Here is a 20,991-nt window from a genome sequence, read left to right on the forward strand (position 1 = left end):
TGCTCAAGGATGTTGCTCGAGCTCGTCCATATCAAATTGCTAATCTCCAGCGCAACTCTTGATGTAGTCAAGTTCAGTGATTACTTTGATTGTGCCCCAATTTTCAACATTCCGGGAAGGAAATTTACGATTGAAATACTTTGCACCAGCGCACCAGTCACCAGAGCCAGATTTCTTGGCTGCTGCTGTTGCGACAGCTCTTCAAAATTCGTTGACTATTAAATTTTAACAGTTCCGTCCAATTCAGACTAAATGTGACCCTTTTTTATTTGTGAGGGACCGAATAATTCAAAAGATAATGTTCTGGACCAAAATCAAAAAATCATCATATGTTAAGGACCAAAAAGGGACTTTAGTCGAAGATAAATAGTGAAATGTGAGGCCAATTTTATATATTAGTTTTATGATTGAATATGAGTGGAATGAGCTAATGGAAAGTGTAGTCTATCTACTATTTATAGTAAAAGTAAACCAGAATTCCTAATGACTAACAAACTAAAATGGTAAACCGAGAATCCTAATGGCTGACAAACTAAAATGGTAAACCGGGACTCCTAATAGCGGACGAATGGAGTAATAGGTAAGTAAGAGAGAGGAGGAAAAATAGTTAAAGAAATGTTAGTCGATAGTAAAACACACATTATTTATTATTATCAGTGTTTAATGTCATACCTAATGATATAAGTTGTAAATAAATTGATACTCCATGAATAATTAGTTGGGAAGAACTTTCCATAAGTGAAAATGAACTATTTTTATGAGATGGATGGAAAGGAAAATGTTTCTATTTTTACAGGACGGAGTAAGTATAATTTATTAAACTTAAAAATGAAATTTACCTTGAGATGATAAATTCAGACGCTAGATTTTTTAGGAAGCAAAGCGCAGACTGCTTTGCCTAATGATACATAAGAATCATGACATACGTGTAAAAATTTAATTAATCAAATGAGAGTTGCATACTGTCGTCTCACTAGCTCTTTCTATCATGCCTAACAATCAACTGCAAAAGTCAATATGTACACAACAAGTATTATAAACAAAATGACCTCACTCTCTATTATGCAAGAATATATCTGTACAGTGAAAGTTTGGTGCTGTGGTGTTATGCATGGATGAATCAAGAACCTGATTCATATGCCCAAAAAGTATCAGGATCAGGACTGAAGAGGGACAGGTCCTTAACTTCCAGGTTTGCAATGTTCCAATCTACGAGTCGGGCTTGCACTACTTTAATCAACATAAGTATGCTTGGCAAAAGCCACCACGTATCGTCTTCCCTGCCATTAAAATGTTACATGGTCAAACTAACTATGACAAAACCGCAGGTTCTGACTCTTCATTTACGCAACAGCTAGTCTGCTGTGCAGATTTTCCATCAAAGGAATAATAATAAAGACCTACTTGTGCTTTGTTATTTCCCCCAAAAAAACGAAGCTATGCAATTAATACTACCACCTCATAAAATCTTGAGGCAGTCACATATATGTTCTGATTACAGTGAGCTTCTCTCTGTCTATTTATATCATAATGTCGATATCAAGGAATGTATTTGCATCATATTATATAACTGCATATATCTATATTTGCACTATTAAACAACATTCATGTAATACACATGGATACCATTACAAATCTTATCAATATATGAAGATCTGTCCACAGCTTTGGGGTGAGAAAGCCCAGTATGTTTGCAAACTGCCCCTTGAGAGTTTAGTTTTCATACAAGTATAACCCATTTGTGCAATTCGTAGAAAAGAGAAAATGTCAAGGGAGACATTTTTTTCTAATTAGAAATTATTAGGTCTGTTTTTGAAACTTAGTGTGGTGAATTAAAGTAACTACATAAATAAAATCCCATCCAACATGTTCAAATAATATTCTCATGTTGTCAAAAAAAAGTTACCTTGAACGCCAAGCATTTGTCTCTTCCTGGGACTTCACTATAGTGATGATGTAATGAATCAGGCCACAGATGAATGCCACAACCTGAAAAAAAACACAAAATGGTATAATTAAACAACTGAAAGCAGCCATCATAAGTTAAAACTAAGAACCATGTCACTTTTTACGAATAAATTTCTTTTTGAACCATAATTAGGTTTCCCAGAGTGATGCTTTAAATCCCAGCCCAAACAAAACAAGGTTATTTAGGAAAATACTAATCAATGCGATTCTCTATTGTCTCTCCCTTTAAAGAAAAATAAGTTACAAAATGCATAGAGGTGACATATTAACATTCTGGCAGCCCCAAACGGCATAGGACATTGACGAGTTTCTCCAATCAAAACAAGAGGAAGGCTTGGTAGAACACATGTCACATAATTAGACAATATTCATTGGGCCCCTGCAAGCAAGCTATGGCTAACTTAAGAAGTAATTATAGACAATTTCCTTTAAATACTTAATTGGATCCACTGCATTTCTTGGTTGCAGCTCAGTTGCGGCTAAACCCTAAAGCAACAATCTATATTGCTTTAGATGATTTATCTTCTTTCAATCAATGGGAGGATTTTCAGAGCAGATATAAATAAGGCTTTCATATCGAGATACAAAAACAACCATGTCAAGATAATCCATACTATCCACAAACAGCCAGAAATGCTCTCAAAATAGGTTAGTTTATCAAAGCAGTCAAAACCAATAAAAAAGTGTATTCAACTAAAGTAAACTAGTTGTAAAGGGTATCTTTCAAGCATCAAGACAGGCCACTGTCTAACTGATTTTTTTTTTTATCAAGATTAATCTAAAATACGTTGGCACTTGGTTCAAATAAGTGCAGCATTTCCCTGTTTTTTCTTTGCTTTCCACTACATTATTTGTTAATTTTTCAGTTGGTGTTCATATAGCAGACAGCATCTACCCTTACAATCTAAATCAGGAGTCTGAAGCATATAGTCAATGCCACATCCCCTCTTAGCTTTTCTTCCCTTATTGTACTATTATTTGGAGTGTTCTTTCTTAGGTGAAAGTAAAAATGTTAATGTTTGTAATACTCACAATATTTGAGATTGAGCTAGCATTCCACAAGGCATAGACACGAGCAAGTGAAACTCTCCTAGGCCCATTAGTAAATAAGGCATTCAAGCCTGCTGGAAAGGGCGAGAGCAATGACAGAGGAAGGATTAAAAGCACAGCAAGGAAAGCCCCTAGAGCTATCCAGTAGAACAGAAAGAGCATTAGGAGAGTGACAAAAAGGTCAGCCAAGAGCATGACGGTAATCAAAAGCTGTACAGTATCCTGAAACAGAAGTAAGCAAATGTCAAAGTGTGAACATTGTACTCACAAACATACCACATACTTGCAATACCTGTCTGCCAACAGGCCGGGTGTTGAGCAACAATAGAGAAAATGGGAAGAAAAGGTCCCGTTTATAGCTTAGTGATTTCAAGGTAGCTTCATTTATAATACCCTCATTGAAGCCCTTAATAATCTTTTTACGGAGGAGCAAACTACTTGTATAGGCCTGGCTCTCTTCTGAATGCTTGGCACTCTTTTGTGCTCCTGCAGTGAAGTTCCTAAAACTGCAGAAGGAAATAATGAGATCGGCCAGGAACTTTAAGGCTAAACATTTTCACTTCAAGGAGCAAATATTTAGCGCTGATGTAATTCGACGACACTCGGCAAGTATATACAAATAGGAGAAAAGAAAACAGAATGACTAGTTTCATTACTATTTGTTTCAAGTGAGTGGCAGGTCAACATCACACAGATGAAAAAGGTGCTTCAAAAATACAGATGCCAAATGTGTGTAGAGATTCAGTAACATTTCTACTAGGGAACAGAAACGAGATAGATGAGCTGCATACAGCTTCAAAAGTATGCACATTATTGCATTTCTCTGGTTGTTTTGAGATAGCACATGGACAGTTTTGATTTATCTACAAAAATTGATAGTGAAGCGAATTACTGTGAAGTACATAATTGAGCCATTTTCCATTTCGGGAAGTTCAAAGATAATTGAGTCATTTCTAATTTTGGGAAAAAAGGTAATACTCTCTCCTACTTTATTCTCTCTTCATCTCTATTATTTTATTCTCTCTCCTACTTTATTCTCCTTCCACTTAACATACTAAACATTTCTTTCTTAATCTACGTGGGGAAAATATGTGACTCCATTAGCAAGGAACAGAGGAGTACTAAAAAGGCTAATAGAAATTTTCCATCACTGATGCAGTATTGCAGTTCTCAGTTGGAGAAAAATTTATCATGTTAGCTAAAGAGACAAAAAAAGAACAATTTATAAAACACGTGTTATTCAATTAAGCAAACATGATTAATTGATATCATATTAAACTTTACTACCTCGATGATGCATCACAGTTATCCATATAGTCGGAGTGATGAAGATCTTGCAGAGAACAACCACCAGCCAGTACTAAAATTCCCAATTGATAATACCCACTAGATGTAGCTTGGAACCACCCCAGCTCGATTTTAGAACCATGAAAGTCAAGTTGGGGGTTAGCGTGAGTAGTCATCCAATTGATAACGGGAGCCAGAGCCGTCCGTATAGATCCATGTCTCACAGTTCTCAATTGGGCATTTAAGCCATCAACAAAGCGCTTCCAGACAGATGGAGGTACATGCTGAAATTGGAATATCTTGTATGAGAATAAACGACAAATAAATCACTTTATTGTTATGAAGTATCAGAAATCATATACATATATAATTTTTCATTATCATCATCATCATCATCATCATATCAAGCTATAATAGTTGGGCTGTTTTGAAATAGAAATTTTCTCTAGATCTCCTGGTCTTTCTTTTACTGTATTATGGAGAAGATTGTTCTGAATTTTTGAGAAAACTTTTTTAATAGAATTGACAAGTGTTGAGAAGAATTTCACGTGGAAAAATGGAGAAAAGGAATTTATTAGCAGTTCCCGCCTGTGTTTACCTATCACAAATTCCTATTAATTCTGAAACAGCGGATTGAAACATTAAAGTTACCTGAGCAATAAGGTTTGTCAATAATGTATCATTGTACAGATTATAAGGAGACATATAACTTCCATCCCCTCCAAAAATAATTCCCATTGGAAATCTTTTCTGCACACTGGATACCATGTCTATTCGTTTTTCATCACCACCAAGGAAAAAGTCAATGTAACAAACCATCAAGTCAGGAGTTGCTCCGACCTGCCAAAAGGGAATTTCACATGTAAAAAGATCAAAATTCACAAGCATTCCATGCACATATGCAATCATCCTCTTCTGCTCAATCAACTTTTGCAAACAGAGATTTATGGTATTGGGTGTTGGACAAGCATTGGGTAAGAGAGCTTTATCATGAAAAACTAAAAGTAAGTGTTTTGTTTTGTAAATATCTGGAAACACCACATTCTTGGTGGATGGACAAAAATGACAATAAGACCCACACTCTTCGTAGACGGAGGAAGTATAATTTTTAATATTTGGACAAGTATAAGATCATACATAAGTGCATTAATCAATTAAATATGTAAATAAGCATGAAGAATATCCAAAAGACCTTCATTCCTTTATATAGAGCACGAGATCTGCAAGAGCGTAGACAAGAGTGGTCATATTTTGACTTAACAAACTCCTGAAGCTGATGAATCTTTTTTCTTCTACGCCATTGTTTCCAGGACCAGGCACAAGGATATGCAAGGACTGAAAGTATGCTATGAACTGACCCTTCCCACCATTCATATGCAGCAACAGAGTTTATCTTGTCAATGAATCTGTTAAAGGCATCTTCATACCTGCATTGGCAAATAAATATGGCTGGTGACTACAGAAATTGTTGGCCTGAACATGAAAGATATCAAGTCCATATACATTGTATGAATGAATCAAGTAAATATGGCATACCCTGAACATCAAACAAAACTAAAATCCAGCACAGTATAGAAAGAATTTTTGATACAAATGCGGCTTTCAGACAAATAATAAGAGAATATTAAAAATGTTATAACTGGACCATAGATGTCACATTAAAATCTGGTCAAACAGGAAACCACCAATCTGGAAATGTGAAAATATCTCTCGGCATTTAGCGAAAATTAATATGCACTAGAGTGAAAAAAATAAAAGCAAACATTCTTACACAATCTCAAATATTGCAGTGGGAGGTGAGTAAGGAAGATGCCAGGGTTCTCTAAATGTATTGGGCCCCATAAAATACATTCTATGTACGTGACCCTGAGTTTCTTCTGCCTTGGCACCACGAACCTGGAAAATAAATTAACACAAGTTACACAACTCAGACCATAAATTGACCATGCCATAGCCGTAGTTACACTGTGGGAAGTAGGATATGCACACCTCAGATAATGAAAGAAGATAAGGAGAACGTTGATCATCATTATGCACAATCAAGTTTGCCCCATCATAAGAGCATCCTGATCCAATAAGTTTGATTCTGAGAGAATTCAATGCTAGAGATAGGACCATGACAACACAGAACAATAGAAAAGCAAAGGGCCATGGTCCCCCAAATGTATATATAAGCTCCTCAAAAGGTGTGTAGCACTTCAGTGTCCTATATTTGTCAGATATGCATTTATAAGGACAACTTGACTGGGTTACCCCCCCTGCAGAAGACAGGGCATGTTAAAGAAGTAGATGTAAACTTATGAAGACATATTCAACGAACAAATGCATCCTATTAATTACAATACCTCTTACATATACAAACATAGCACGAGTAGGAAGTTGTTCAAGAGAACAAGTCTTGCAAAGACTGGGATCTGATCCTTCAAGATCTTTGTATGTTCCAACAGGGCATTCCTATAATAGAGACAAAGTAGTGAAGTAGGTGAGCTATAATCAGGATAGATATACCATGCATGGTTCTATAGGTTAGGATGAAGAATTATTTCTTGCATTATAGTAGTTAACTAGTTATGAAAAGACGATCTTCTAAACCCTTTAGTAACGCAATCAGTTGGCATTTATTCTAGACAACTAACCTAGGTACCAACAATCCCAATCAAACATGATCAAAAGTTACATATACCATCTATAAAGCCTATCAGGACAACTACGAAGGAGAAGTCACACATCTCTAATCAATGGTGCCACCATCAATTGGATCACGAGGAGTATGTCCACTTTCTAAGTTGTAAAGATGAACTCACAATAAAGTGAAAAGGAAGATAGCCGCGTCACAATGGAGAATTACAAAAGAATTGGTGATCTACATTACTAAAAAACAAGGGTAAAGGGTCGATTTTGTACCATCATATGGGGCGTTTTCGTCCGAAAATGTCCCACTGTTTAGATAATTACCATTTAAGACTTATCATATTATATTTGGGAATAAAATGTCCTGTAAAATAAATAAGGCGATCGGAATATTGATGTGATAGCCGAAATTACACGTTAATTACCCAAATTACACATTGATTATCTAAAAGTACACATCGATTAATTAATAAAAATGAAACAATGGATACTTAATGGTAATTACCTGAACGGTGGGACATTTACGTGTAAACGTTCCAAACGATGGGACAAAATCGACCTTTTACCCTTAAAAAACAAAGATGTGCTATGCTCCTAGTAGTATTACAATTCATAAATACATAATGCGATATTCATGAAAGGAAGACTAAAATGAAATGTTCGCCACATTAAAAAGAGTGCTTTTATGTTGCATAATGTTTGTCCTTGCATACTTCTACCCAGCCCAAAGCCATAGAAGAAAAGGGAGAACATGGAACATACTGTACAGAATGTACCATACAAGCCTTTAGGGCACTTCTTTCCAGTAATTGTGCCCTTCTCCCCATAACGACCAGCTCCACTTCCAGCACCTCCACTGGAACAAAATGGACACGTTTGTTATCTGGTACATATGCAAAATTTTCATTTGAATGCTTGCACTATATGTTTACTATGGTTATCAGTTCACTTACATATTATTAAAGTAGGAAATAGCAGGAATATTGAAATTCTAGATGTTCAGCCAGAAAGAATAAAATAAGTACATTAAGGAGCACATATGGAATTACCCAGCTAAAAAACCTAAGACCACATAAAAGCCACATCATGTTTGACGTGAAGATAAGATTTCAACATAGTACATTAAAAGAACCTACCTACATAAGATTCCGTTTAACAAATAGCTGGCACAAAAATGGATCAGTATTTCATACAAGTGCAGCTAGATTACACTCTGCTATTTATTTCGTAGGAATTCCCATGAAATCAATATAGCTATAGATGATAAAAGGTAATGAACGTAATGGTATCCAAGTGAATATTGATGTCGACACACCAATTAAGAAGTGAACAACAATTTCAGTGGAGATACTAGCAAGTTGTATATCAAGGTTATTTTCTACTTTGGGGCGGTTCCACAATTGAATAGGACATGCATGATGATGATAAGGATGAAGAGGATATTCCATGTGGTGGGGTGTGTTGGGGGGGTGCTGTCATCAGAATGGAGAGAGAAGGAGAAGAGCGCGTTTAAGTCGAGGGTGTATGCATTATTGAAAACATACTAGGTGTGTGCATTATTGAAAACATACTTCCCAAGTGTGTTTTCGAAGCGGCATACACCATACTAGGTGTATGCATTATTGAAAACATACTTCCCAAGTGTGTTTTCGAAGCGGCATATGCCATATGCGCTTCTAAAGCTGCGAAATTTTTAAAAATGCAAGCCTGGTATGCATTTTTGCCAAAACTGCAATCTAAAAAATGGTTCCCATTTTGGGAACCTTTATTGTAGAACCACCCCAAATTACAATAAAACATGTATATTATGTATCATGAAATTTGCATACCTGTAGTTGATTGCACCATTGACCAATGCAAGCGGTACATATTCCTCTCCAGCTGCTATCTTAGACCAGTGAAAATGGATTCTTCCACCACCACCACCCCCACCCCCTAAAGCACCACCATAGCCTCCGACAGCTGATAAAGAAGAGTTTTCTACAAGTGAAATTGCTTGAAGGAAAAGAAGGATGGTTCCACCAGAACCTCCACCAAGTCCACCTATTAGAGTGCCATTACTATTATGGGTTGACTTATGACAACTTTGCCCATCAGCACTGATAAACCCATAATTATCCAGCCTGAGAAGCGGCCACTGAGTGGACCCAATAACTACAATAAAGCATAAACAGGAACACGGGTCACATACACCATTTATAAGAGAAAAGACGATAGAGCCATTTAAGATTTTCTCATGCATATCCATGTCTCATTAGTTCAACTATTTGATTATCGACACATAAATTAATTACCACAAGGAAACCACGCATTTCTAAGACTAAAAATATAACAGCTATTTAAAATACTAACCTATTAATCCACCACCAGCCACATATCCATCAGATTGATTACGACCCTCGGTTCCGCTACCTAATTCACAAGGAAGATCAGCACTGCCATATCTCTGACCGCCTTCACTGTGGATTCCATTGAAAAATCCAGATCCCCCTCTCCCACCATGTCCAGCACCACCACCAGCACCATTCGAGTAATTTCCCTTACCAATACCAGTCTTACAACCTGGAAAGCATGCCACAAGAAAAACCCAATCATATATATATACTGCTTAGCTGAAACACATAAGCAGCACCATACAAAACAATTAAAATGCATTAAACTGGAAGGCAGCATTCAGAATCCAATGAGCAAGTAGCATGCCACCAGATTGTAGAATATATATATATACACATATATACCTAACTCTGATGCAGTTATCATGCCAACACTGTCCACAATAACAGTTCTTGCCCTGTGAATGTGAACAATACTTCCCTTAACAACCCCACTCACCAGAATATCCTCCACTCGACAAACCTGTAAATATAAAACAGTCAGAACTAGTCATAAATTTGCATGAAGAATAAATATAATAGACATGGTTTACATGTGGGTGCAAAGCTAATGCTATTTTTTGTTCTTTTCATTGTAATATTGTATAATCAATAAGTTGTTGTTTGATTTTTAGGATTTGGCTGCAAGCTGTATCTAGGCTTTGCGTGGCTCTGTTGAATAAAAGATGTGTTTCTCCTTAAAAGGGAGAACTGTCACAGATAACACAGACAGCGCCCTTGGGAAGGAGAGACTTTCTCTCATAATTGGTCCATGTTTCCTTCCCACTCAGTGATGTTATTTTAAGAGTTTTTTTTAATGACTAGTTGCTTCCTTTACCTTAACAATTACATCCACAAGAATCCACTGATCTAGTCATTGTGCTATACAAGAAAGAAAACGGAAGTAACATGAAATTACTAACTTTTCAAGAGACATGTGGATTCTCAAGCCTCTAAATAAATTCTTTGAAACTATAGTTATATCATGCTAGTATATGGAAGCAAGAATTACTTGGTTGAATCTGGACACTTTCAACAATGTCCATGACACCAAAACAGAAAAAAAATTCAGACACCCCCCTCCCCCACACACATTGCTTATAACCTCAAATAAATTAAACAGTTTCCCAAAAAATAAATAAACACCACATATGTAAAGTTATTTTTAATTTCCATGATGGCGAGATAAACTCTCAAAGAGATGCAGAGGGTAGTTACAAGTTATCTGACTTACTTGCAAGGAGAAGGACACTGTGTAATTAACATGACAATCATCTGGTGGAGTTATCAGATCCATAGGACATGTTGGACTCTCACAGAGAGATTTTGTCACCCTGTTTCAGGTAAACATAAGATGATTTCATTTATCCATATAGAAATATAAAAAGAAATCATTATGCATATGGTATTACTGTTCGATCCACTCACAAGCGTGTACTATCATCATTATCCAAGGGAGCTTGAAGTAAAGAACCTGGTCCAACCTACCACGTGAAAGTTTTGTGATATAAAAAAGATGTTTGAAGGTCATCAAGAAAAGCAAAATGATAATCAAGAAAACTGAGAAGCAGCCAAAAATGGAGAATGCTGTCAATTTCTCAATCAATGAACATCTCAAAGGCTATCTTTATATCCTTTTCTGATGCAAGGATATTTGTTTGTCCTACGAAGAGAAAAAGCATATGCCAACTCCAGTGGAAAGAACTTAAGACTTCAGCTTCATATATATGTCAATTCTGGTGAAAATAAATTAACCTCACTATGGCAATATTTTATGCCTTTCTGATGCAGGGAGATTTTTTTGTTCTACAAAGAGATAAGGTACATCACAACTCACGTAGAAAGATCTCAATACTTTGGCATCATATAAATTTCAATTTTAGCAAATAAAAGCTTATACTCTGGTATCTCTAAGGGAACAGTTTAGCCAATGTCAGAAAACATATACACATAGTGAGTAGGCATTGAAGTTGTATTCAAAGCATTCTAAACTAAATCACAGAGATGTTTTAGTTGTGAGCGAACATAAAAATAATTCATACAGCAACAATATAATAAACAAAATGTACTGCCTGATTTTAGGGATCACCGTTTATGGAACATAACTTGGAGAAGGAATAAAGAAGACAAGTTTTTTCTTTGACTGATATCTTACAGTAATATTATAGAATAGCGACAATGATAGTCTCTGGCCTTTTATTGCATCACCTTCACCTGTCAGTTTTAAAAGTCCTTGTCCATATAGAGCCAAGTTTGCATTCGAACATATCACAGAGTAGTCCTGCCGCCAAAAGGATTAAGTAGGGGTTTAAAGCCAAAATAAAATCTATCTTCTAATCAAGATAGCATTTGCAGATTTTTTTAAAGTAGAAATTACCTTAAGAACAACAAGATTTCTGACCTCGAGGATGGATGTAGCAACATCAGCATTTCCTCCACCATCAACTTGGATTTGTGAGTTCAACATGAGTAACATTTTGACTGATACTCTAAGAGCTCCATAAACCTAGTAGCGACAGAAATACACAGAAATAGTGAATATTGGTTTGAAGACTAACTGAGTTCTGTTTTATTCTGGTCAGGAAACAATGGTCTTAGCTCTTATAGAATAGGTCATTAAAACACTGTAGTCAATAGCATTTGGTTTTCCTCAATATCTTTTAAAGAATGAGTTGTTAGTCCAGTTGAAGACAAGAAATAAGAAAATTTTCAATGGGTGACAGCCCCATACTTCTGCTTCCCCTGTCAAGCAAGGTACAGCTCAACTAAAATTTCATCAGAAAAAAAAAATCAAGCAGAAGAATTGGAGAAGCATTTTCTGTATCCTTTACATTGCACATCCTAAAGTACACATGTATAGACTTCTATGGAACTCATGAGTATAATTACTATCCTTATAATTGCACATCCAATAAGACATTGAACTAATCAGTTACAAAATTTCGTCATCATAGTCTTGAGTTTGAGCCATGTCGATAGGGCACTTATTTGTTTGATATCCTTCTTATAAAATTAAAATCTGACCAAGGCTTTGGGACTTGGTCACTTGGGTCCATTAATTGGCAACCAATAGCCTAGCATTCCTATGAGAGGTGATGCATTTCTCTTGGCTCATTTCATCTGATGCTTCAAGTCAGCGAATTTAACAGCATAATTATTTCCATTCATATTATGATTTGTGTACGAACTTCCTACTATACTATATAATGAACATTCATAAAATAATTATTATATTAATACAAATGGAGATGGATGAAAAGAATATCCTAAAGTTGAAGATGGATGAAAAGAACATATTTTTACGTAGTTTCTAATATGTTCATTATACTTCACAAGAATCATGTTTGCTAATGTCACCTCTCAATTTGACTACTCCAGTAACTGTGCACTAAAATGGTACAAGTATTCAATTTCTAAGATACTAGAGAAGTGTGTGGTTCATCCAACTTGACATCCAAAAATAAAGTACCTCACCAAACTTCAAACAGAATCTTGAACAAAAATCTATTAACCCAAGCATGTTGCACCTTATGGTGTGAATTAATATAAAACAATGGGATTTGTAAATTTTGATTACCCCCAATATTACCAGATATGAGGATCAAGATAGAGATATGAGGATCAAAATATCACTAAATAGATTTTAAAACCACCCACTTTATACCAACAAATAATTTCCCTGTCACAAAACAGTATGTACTCGAACATGTTGCACTTTAAGATTGAGGTAAATCTGAATATAATAAGCACAGAGCTTATATTTCCAAAAACCACGTTTATTAGTACTATAAAACTATAGACGCTGAGAGATAGATACATAGCATAAGTAAAAAGGATTGTACCTTTATAATGGAATCACTAATTAGAAGTTCTTCTGCAACAAGTTCAAACTCCGAGACAGGATAGTCAGACAACCCAAAAATAATGCTGCTTTTACTATACAAGCTTATCTGCCCTCTCACCTTCAAAAGGAAAGTAACAAGAAATCATCATGGGTTATTCCCAGCAAAGAAAAGTTCAGTTCAAATGTTATTTGTAGCATCCTGAGCAGCAACCACAACATTTGGTGCAAAGAAAAAAAAAACTATTGATCAGTCAAAACTAGGAAATCTCACTAAACAGAATAAAATGAACAGTATTGAAGATTTTGCAACAGGGATTCAGTAATTGTAATTAAACTGATTGATTACTACTATGATTTAACAAACACGACAGATTTCTACACTTGCAATTTGCAAATGCCATTTTTGGCAACAATATGCATTTGCAATCTCCAGAAACAGCAGACTTTAATGCTTTTGAACAGAAACCTTAGGAACCAGCTGCCTGTCATAGATATACCTGAATGCTTTCGGTGCATAGGTGGATATTTTGCAGAATATGTTCTGACTATTGGAACTGCAACTACATTATTGTTGAATAGTACACAAGTATCAATTAATCAGCAGCTACTCACATATACACTATAAATACCACAAAGCGATTCACACATACATTAGAAATACAACCAAGATTCCTATGACCATTACAATTCATAGTCCACATAATTGAATTGAGCACAATAATCAAATTATGCATATATGCAGAGGCAAACCTTGATGTAGGAAAAGGAATTTATTGTACTTATAGTTTTCGGTTGTGATGGTATAACCATTGTCTATATTCCAATAAGAAAGGTCCCTTCACCAGATGGATGAACATTAACCTGTTACTTTAGTGTCAAAGGTCTAGGTTTCTAAACATTCGTTATTAACTGCATTAGTTGAAAAGGTCTCTAAACATGTATTTTGTCTGCACCATTTTGTCAAGGAAATACTTCCTATATGTGTCAGAGATAAACACAAGTCAAACTTTTATATCGGAAAAGGAGATGATGGTAGACCTGAACTCTTGTCCAGAGGAGAGGCACTAAAACTTTTGCATTGTTCTCAACATAAACATTTGTCCACAGTGGGCTTGTAGAAAAATCCAACAAGGGAGTTTCAGTTTCTGTTGTCAAGTTGTCATTGCCAACTCGTAAACTCAATACAGATGCATCGAAGTAAGTGCCAGCTGCACCACAATTCCCATCACAACCAACACTAAATCCACCTGCCACAGAGAAGACAGACCATACACAAGGTTAACCCTAGAAACCCTATGAAGATGAAAATTATATGAATACAGAAAAAAATTGTGGCAAGATTTTCACATCATTTCCGCTAATTATGAATACAAAATTACAAACATAGGTTGGTTTTGTATAACCTCCATAATGTGGAAGGGCACTGAACTCTAAATGTCAAAAACGATGTCTATGAAACACAGAGGCATCATATAGTACATAGCTCCATGATTTGAGCTTTAAAAGCATAATACATTAATATAAACAAAAAGAAATATGGATGATAAAACTATATTTTATACCCAATACAATAGCATGAAATTAAGTGGTGCCTTTGTACTGTAGAATAAGTATCCCACATCGGTTATGTGTCCTAGTCAGGCTTAGTCTCTCTTGCTTTATATATATGCTTTGTTAAGTAATGAAATACACCTACTGTTTTTCTCTATTACGTCTCTATAAGTTTTCACATAACTCTATATTTTATTATTCTACATGATACCAGACGCAGATTTGAATCCGTAACTAGTTTAGTACTTTAGCCCCAAGTAAATGAAAATTTAGGGTTTCTGTTCTGCTTCTACATTGCTGCTCTGTTTTGTTCTTTTGTTCTGCTGCTCACTCTGCCTTTGTTCTCCAACTAATTAGCTTAGGGGTTGCTCTTTGCTCTATTTTTATGGACTCCGGTTTATCTTCTTAGGGTTTGTTCTCTACTCTATTTTTTTATCATGTTTGATTATAGACCTTCTATCTGGACCACCATTAAGATAAATGGTTCCAACTATATGCTTTGGTCCCGTGCTTTTCTCCTATTTTTGGGATCACAGAAGAAACAAAGCCATGTTTGCCTCGTTTGATTTTAAACCTTCTATCTGGACCACCATCAAGATAAATGGTTCCAACTAACTGCTTTGGTCCCATGCTTTTCTCCTATTTTTGGGATCACAGAAGAAACAAACCCATGTTTGCCTCGTCTGCAGCTACGGATGCCAACTATGAAACTTGGTCCATAGCTGACTGCCCCGTCATGACTTAGCATCTGTGATTCAGAACATCATGTTCATGGGCAGTGTCAAAGCTATGTGGGATTCTCACCAGGAGATGTGCAGATCCAACCAAACTTCTGATATCTTCACAAAACCTTTGGCCGCGAAACATTTTTCCGAATTTTGTACCAAGCTAGACATGATTGGGAGTGTTATAGAATACGTATCACACAACGGTTATGTATCCTAGTTAGGCTTAGTCACTTGCAGTATACTCCCTCCGTCCGCCACTAGAAGTCCCGATCACTTTTGCGCACCCGTTTTGTAAAAATGATAATAAATAGTTAAAGTGGAGAAATAGTTAAGTAAGAGATAGAATAATGTTGACAAGGGTCTTCTTATCATTATTCTCTCTCCTACTTTACCATTTCTCCACTTTAACTATTTATTATCATTTTTACAAAACATGTGCGCAAAAGTGACCGGGACTCCTAATGGCGGACGGAGGGAGTATATATATGTGTGTGTGTGTGTGTGCGTGTGTGTGTGTGTGTTTGTAAAGTAATAAAATACACCCACTACTTTTCTCTACTATGTCTCTAATTTTCCACATGTCTCTATATTTTGTTGTTCTACAATTAGGTTGTGTTGCAAGTATCCAAAGTCAACTTACATTTAGTCTTCATTACCACTACCATTCATTTCCAATGATTGCGTGTGATATTTAATCTCTAGTCATCAATAGGTGGTGCAATGTTCAAGCATAACTTCCAATTTGGCCCAATGTAAAAGGCTCAATGGGTGATTCTAAGCACGAATCCAACAATTAGGAGATTAAGCCAACATTATATAAAGCAACGATGAAAATGTATTACTAATGATACATCTAATGGAAGATACATTATTTACATGGTCAAGTCAATACAAGTATCAAATCGATACCAGTCTGCAAGGTTTTTTATGCATCGTGAGATTACAGTTGTTCTAGATTTATTTTATTTGCATGTTTATAAGCTGTCAAAGTATACACGTCCTTGCAATTATTATTGCCTTCTAAAGGTCAAAGCGAGAAAAGTGTCTCGATTGAGAGTAATTTGTCATTGTCATGGATGTTCAAATTCTATTCATCAATTTTAATAAGCAAAAACAAAAATACAAAAGGGAACTTGTGATCAATAATTTCAATCAATCAGTGACGTACAGTGGAAGAATTTTTATAAGACCGCATAAGTAAATTATTTTGATCTAATTCATATTTAATGGAGAATGAAACTTAAACAGATGAGCTGAAAATGCAAGGCATGCATGGCACCGGCCTATACATAATAACATAATTCCCGAATATGATAGGGCTGTCTATGCTAAAGAAATGAAAATAAATAAGTTCAAAGTAACTAGGAGCTTGGAGGATGTAAGACAGTAAAAAAAAAGTAATACGTACAACAGTAATTGCAATAGTTAGTAGTTTCAAAAGTCAAACTTAATATTGAAAACATTACCATGCAAATGTGGGATGGAAGTAAGAAATTACTCATGAAGAAGAGTAAGCATTAGCAAAGGATCTTCCTTAGGGGTCTATTACTAAAATTACAATGTGAGCAAGATTAGCACTAACCATGCACTGTAATTTTGACATCTTCTTGCTTGCTGTAGCAGTTAAGAGATATCCGTCCACCTCCACCTCCACCCCATCCCTTCCCACCAGCTGCGCTGATGACACCAAAGCCCCTCCTGTTCAGTAATATCACATTATTTAAATTAAACTATACTAAGTAATTCGATGTTAAAGACTAACCCAAACGAGGACCATGGGAGAGACTTATCAACCACTAATCTTTCGAGATGTAAAAAAATCATAAGAGTATATTTTACCCAGCCTAGTTTTGGGCTTTTAGCAGATCAGATTAGAAGAAATAGGTCTATCAGATTATTCAAGGTTTTGGCCCTGAAAGTCAATGCTTCAACTCAAAAGGCCACATTAACTTAACTCTCACAGGAAATGTTATCTGGTAGAACATATACATATTCACACTAAATTGTGATCTTGTACAATATCATCTTTACAAATTAGTGAATTACAAAATCAGAAGTAGCATAGATGGTAAAGGTAGTGGCTTTCAGTTCTGACGAGTTTCTTCTTTTCTCTAATGGCCCATAACAAAAACCAGCCAAAAGTTTTCCCAAAGAGCAGTTAATCAGATTGTACAAGTCCAGGACAATTATTTTGAATTCATCTTGTATGGAAAAAATCAATCATTATGTCAATTCTAATTGACATTAAGGTACCATTTCAGATATCAACTCACCAAGGATCCAGGGTATCTTTTTATTAGTGTTAGGGTTAAGCTCTTTTGCGCGTATGGCATTGCACTAAACAATTCAAGTAGGAGGTTACTCACAGCTTCATAGCTCGTATTATGATACTCCCACCAGATCCTCCACCACCAAGTGGTCCTCCTTCCCCACCTTCAGCAGTTACTGATCCATTCATGTAGAGAGTATCAGTTATTTCAAGCCATACACGTCCACCACCACTCCCCCCAAACTTGTGGTTTTCAGATGTACCACCACCCTTGCTACCATAAGCCCATGGCTGAGACAAGGTAGTCCATGCATAAACATCACCACCCCAGAAGTTCGAGAAGTTGGTTTTTAAACAAGATGCACCACGTCCACCATGCCCTCCGCCAGCACCATCATAGCCGACAGGTGTTCCACTCGTTTGAGGAGGTGGTGACCCACCCAATGATGATGTGTTTAGAGAAGAATTAGGCTCCACGGTCAGATTGGCAGCAGAAAAAATCACAGTACCAGCAACTACAGATGCATTGTGACCAACTTTTACAGTGCCAGATAAATTGAAACTTATCGTACAACCTTCAACTGGACAAACAATTTCTACATGAGGAAGTATCTCTAGGTTTCCATCACCAACTACATATATGTCTGAACTCCTATTCAGGCTTGAATTGAGAACACATGTATTATTAATATCAAATGACCCAACACCCTTCAAGTCCTCACAAGAAACAAAATCATCTTCTTCAATTGAAGATCCTGATTTTTGTAATCTGGTAATATAATGGGTTCGGTTTGCACCACTTAAAATTGAGAGACCATGATCTGACACTCTGTCCAGCTTGAGGGCTTGTTCTTCAGCACACGCCAAGCTGTGAGAAAGAACATGTACCCAAAAGTATCCACAAAATACACACCAGCAGATATAATACCAACATTTCAGTAGAAGCATGACCATCCAATGAAAAAATGTGCCAATATCAATTAACACATTAATGAGCCAAGATTTCTACAAGGATCAATCGTTATCACTGCTACTTTGAATCAGTCAAGTCAAAGCTGAATCATAAAACTTGCTATATCCACAATCCCCCACTTCAAGTAATCTTGTGCACTGGCTCATCAGTTCATGTGAAACATTTCCAGCAGTTACTGCATCTCAAGTATTACCTATACGAAAATAGTATAAATCAAGTATTAGACTTGCCAAGCACAAATTTTCTCCACCATTTTCTTCGTTTATCACCTGAGGATGGCAAGTAACTTAGGCACACTGTTCAATACTCCCCAAGATATACTAACATAACTCAATTTCTTCACATAATCTCGAAACAACAACTCATAGCAACTAAACAGAACATCCGTAACATCATAACAAAAGTAATTCAAATTAAAAGCACATAAGAAAGCCTACTAAAAACACACATGCATACGCTCACGCAAGCACATTGCAGTCCAAAGTTGAAACAAACTTAACTATAGTCGATACTACACACTCTAATTTAACAACATGTAAATTTCAATTTCGCATAATACCGCCACATGTAACCATACACACGCACGAAACATTGAATGCTGAGAGCAGAGAGAACGGAATTGGCCAGAAAAAAAAGTGAATCTCCGAGCAAAATTACCAACTCCGATACACGCCTCAATATTTTTTCCCCGGCGGAGAAACTAACGATGGAAATTAAAAAAGTTTATCAGCTTCGGGAAGTCAGCGTCGCGCCTTTCCTTCTCAGAGAAGATTGATTGAATTGAAGATGTAGTGATGTAATTCTAGGGTAATGGTGGTGGTGGGGAAGGGTGTGATGATGGCGACAGTGATGGCGAAAGGGGAAGGGAGTTGTTTTAGTTGAGAGTGGGAGTGTGATGAGAGAGAAAATATTGATTAGCTGGATTCCGGTGTGAGATCTATCAGCTGAGCTGTACTCGCCTCATACTCATATACTCTATTAATTAAGATTATTTTACAAAATCATTAGTATAATTAGGAAGAGTCTGTCTTTTTGCCTCCATCTCCGTAACGGATAAAGACTTTTCCTAATTCTAATACATGCCCGAACAAATATTGAAAATGATATAATTACTTTGCATAAAAGCAGTTGGGGTTTATGTATGAGTTCAATGTGCCCCATTCTTTTGTTATGTAACGACGTAGACTATTATTCTTTGAGACAAATTTATACCTATATATATGGAGAGCTTTGGAGAAATTAATAAAAATATATTACTCCCTTCGTCCCATTTTAGGAGTCCCGGTTTACCATTTTTTGATGTCCCACTTTAGGAGTCCCGATTGAAATATTCAATAAATGGTATTAGGCCTCACGTTCCACTAACATTTTCTCACTCACATTTTATTATAATACTAATATAAAAAAGTAGGACTCACATTCCATTATCTTTTTTCACCTATATTCATTTTATTTCTTAAAATTCGTGCCGAACTCAACCGGGACTCCTAAAGTGAGACGGAGGGAGTATATCTTTTTAATAAAATAAGATAAATAAAAAGATTTTATTGATTTTTGTAATAATAATGAGAATTGGAAGTGAAGAGGTTTTTTAAAATAATGAGAGTATCATTTATGAAATTTTTTTAATAAAACTAGAAGAGTGAAAAGATTTTACACTAGAAATTTTTTAAGAAATAATATGAAATGAATGTCTTTGTAACAATACAAAAAAATGTTTATGTAATCCAAAATCTTTATTTGGAAGAAAAAATGTTTAGTCACTTGGCTCTACATTCTAGCTTCACCATTCATCAGTTACAACGCCTTCACAATCAGCAGACCAAGCAGGAAACTGGTACAGAATTGGAGTCCCCGGTGATCGGAACGGCGACCGGAATCCTACCAATACGAACTAAGTTACTCGGTGAAGATAAGAGAGGAGGAGTGAAAGCTGATTTTGCATTAATTCATAAATTTGAAATTACAATAAAGGAAATACAGCTCTTATATATGAGCAACAGTTCGATCTAACAGAATTCTCATAACTAACTAAAGCAATTCCATGTGTTGCCATGCGCCATATGTGTGTGATTTAATCCCCTAAAATCCATGTGTGCATGCACCCATGCACCCATGCACCACTTATTTAATTAGCCACCTCAGCTGCGCTTATTCACGTACCAAATCTCCCCCCTCGAAATAAACCTTGTCCTCAAGGTTTGAATGCCGGAAAACGGTCGAGCAAATCATGCAAGTACTCCCACGTGGCATCCTCCGGGAAGGAGTTAGTCCAATGAACCAAAACTTGCGTAGCCGGCTGATTTCCCCTCTTCACC

The 20,991-nt window shown here is 36.1% G+C and overlaps 1 protein-coding gene across 4 annotated transcripts; it reads right to left on the reverse strand.

Annotated features, from left to right (window-relative positions):
* Positions 1–923: 923 nt before the first annotated feature.
* LOC125188681 lies at positions 924–19,589 on the reverse strand. 4 transcript variants are annotated; one of them, XM_048085683.1, is made up of 23 exons: positions 19,331–19,589; positions 17,798–18,866; positions 17,014–17,129; positions 14,191–14,399; positions 13,151–13,270; positions 11,686–11,814; positions 11,464–11,589; positions 10,737–10,792; positions 10,543–10,642; positions 9,675–9,792; positions 9,289–9,498; positions 8,766–9,090; positions 7,699–7,792; positions 6,651–6,759; positions 6,295–6,563; positions 6,077–6,201; positions 5,498–5,732; positions 4,957–5,145; positions 4,306–4,589; positions 3,311–3,524; positions 3,001–3,240; positions 1,907–1,989; positions 924–1,275 (listed from the first exon to the last, which is right to left on the reverse strand). In XM_048085683.1, exons 2-23 carry the CDS (start codon positions 18,652–18,654, stop codon positions 1,233–1,235), a joined length of 4,251 nt encoding a protein of 1,416 aa, XP_047941640.1. In that variant the 5' UTR covers positions 18,655–18,866; positions 19,331–19,589; the 3' UTR covers positions 924–1,232. The 4 variants fall into 4 exon arrangements, with proteins under 4 accessions (XP_047941640.1, XP_047941639.1, XP_047941636.1 ...); XM_048085682.1 differs by having other exon boundaries at positions 924–1,280; positions 11,710–11,814; positions 19,331–19,588; XM_048085679.1 differs by having other exon boundaries at positions 924–1,280; positions 19,331–19,587.
* Between the last annotated feature and the right edge of the window lie 1,402 nt (positions 19,590–20,991).

The sequence above is a fragment of the Salvia hispanica genome, chromosome 5, assembly GCF_023119035.1.
Source record: "Salvia hispanica cultivar TCC Black 2014 chromosome 5, UniMelb_Shisp_WGS_1.0, whole genome shotgun sequence".
Classification (NCBI taxonomy): domain Eukaryota; kingdom Viridiplantae; phylum Streptophyta; class Magnoliopsida; order Lamiales; family Lamiaceae; genus Salvia; species Salvia hispanica.

Coding starts and splice junctions, on each gene's coding strand:
- LOC125188681 (XM_048085679.1), bottom strand. CDS start 18,654: ATGGTCATGCTTCTACTGAAATGTTGGTATTATATCTGCTGGTGTGTA. Junction 10,793..11,463: donor CGCTATTCTATAATATTACT/GTAAGATATCAG, acceptor TTCACGTGGTAG/GTTGGACCAGGTTCTTTACT. Junction 9,091..9,288: donor GGCTGGTGGTGGATTAATAG/GTTAGTATTTTA, acceptor GCTTTATTGTAG/TTATTGGGTCCACTCAGTGG.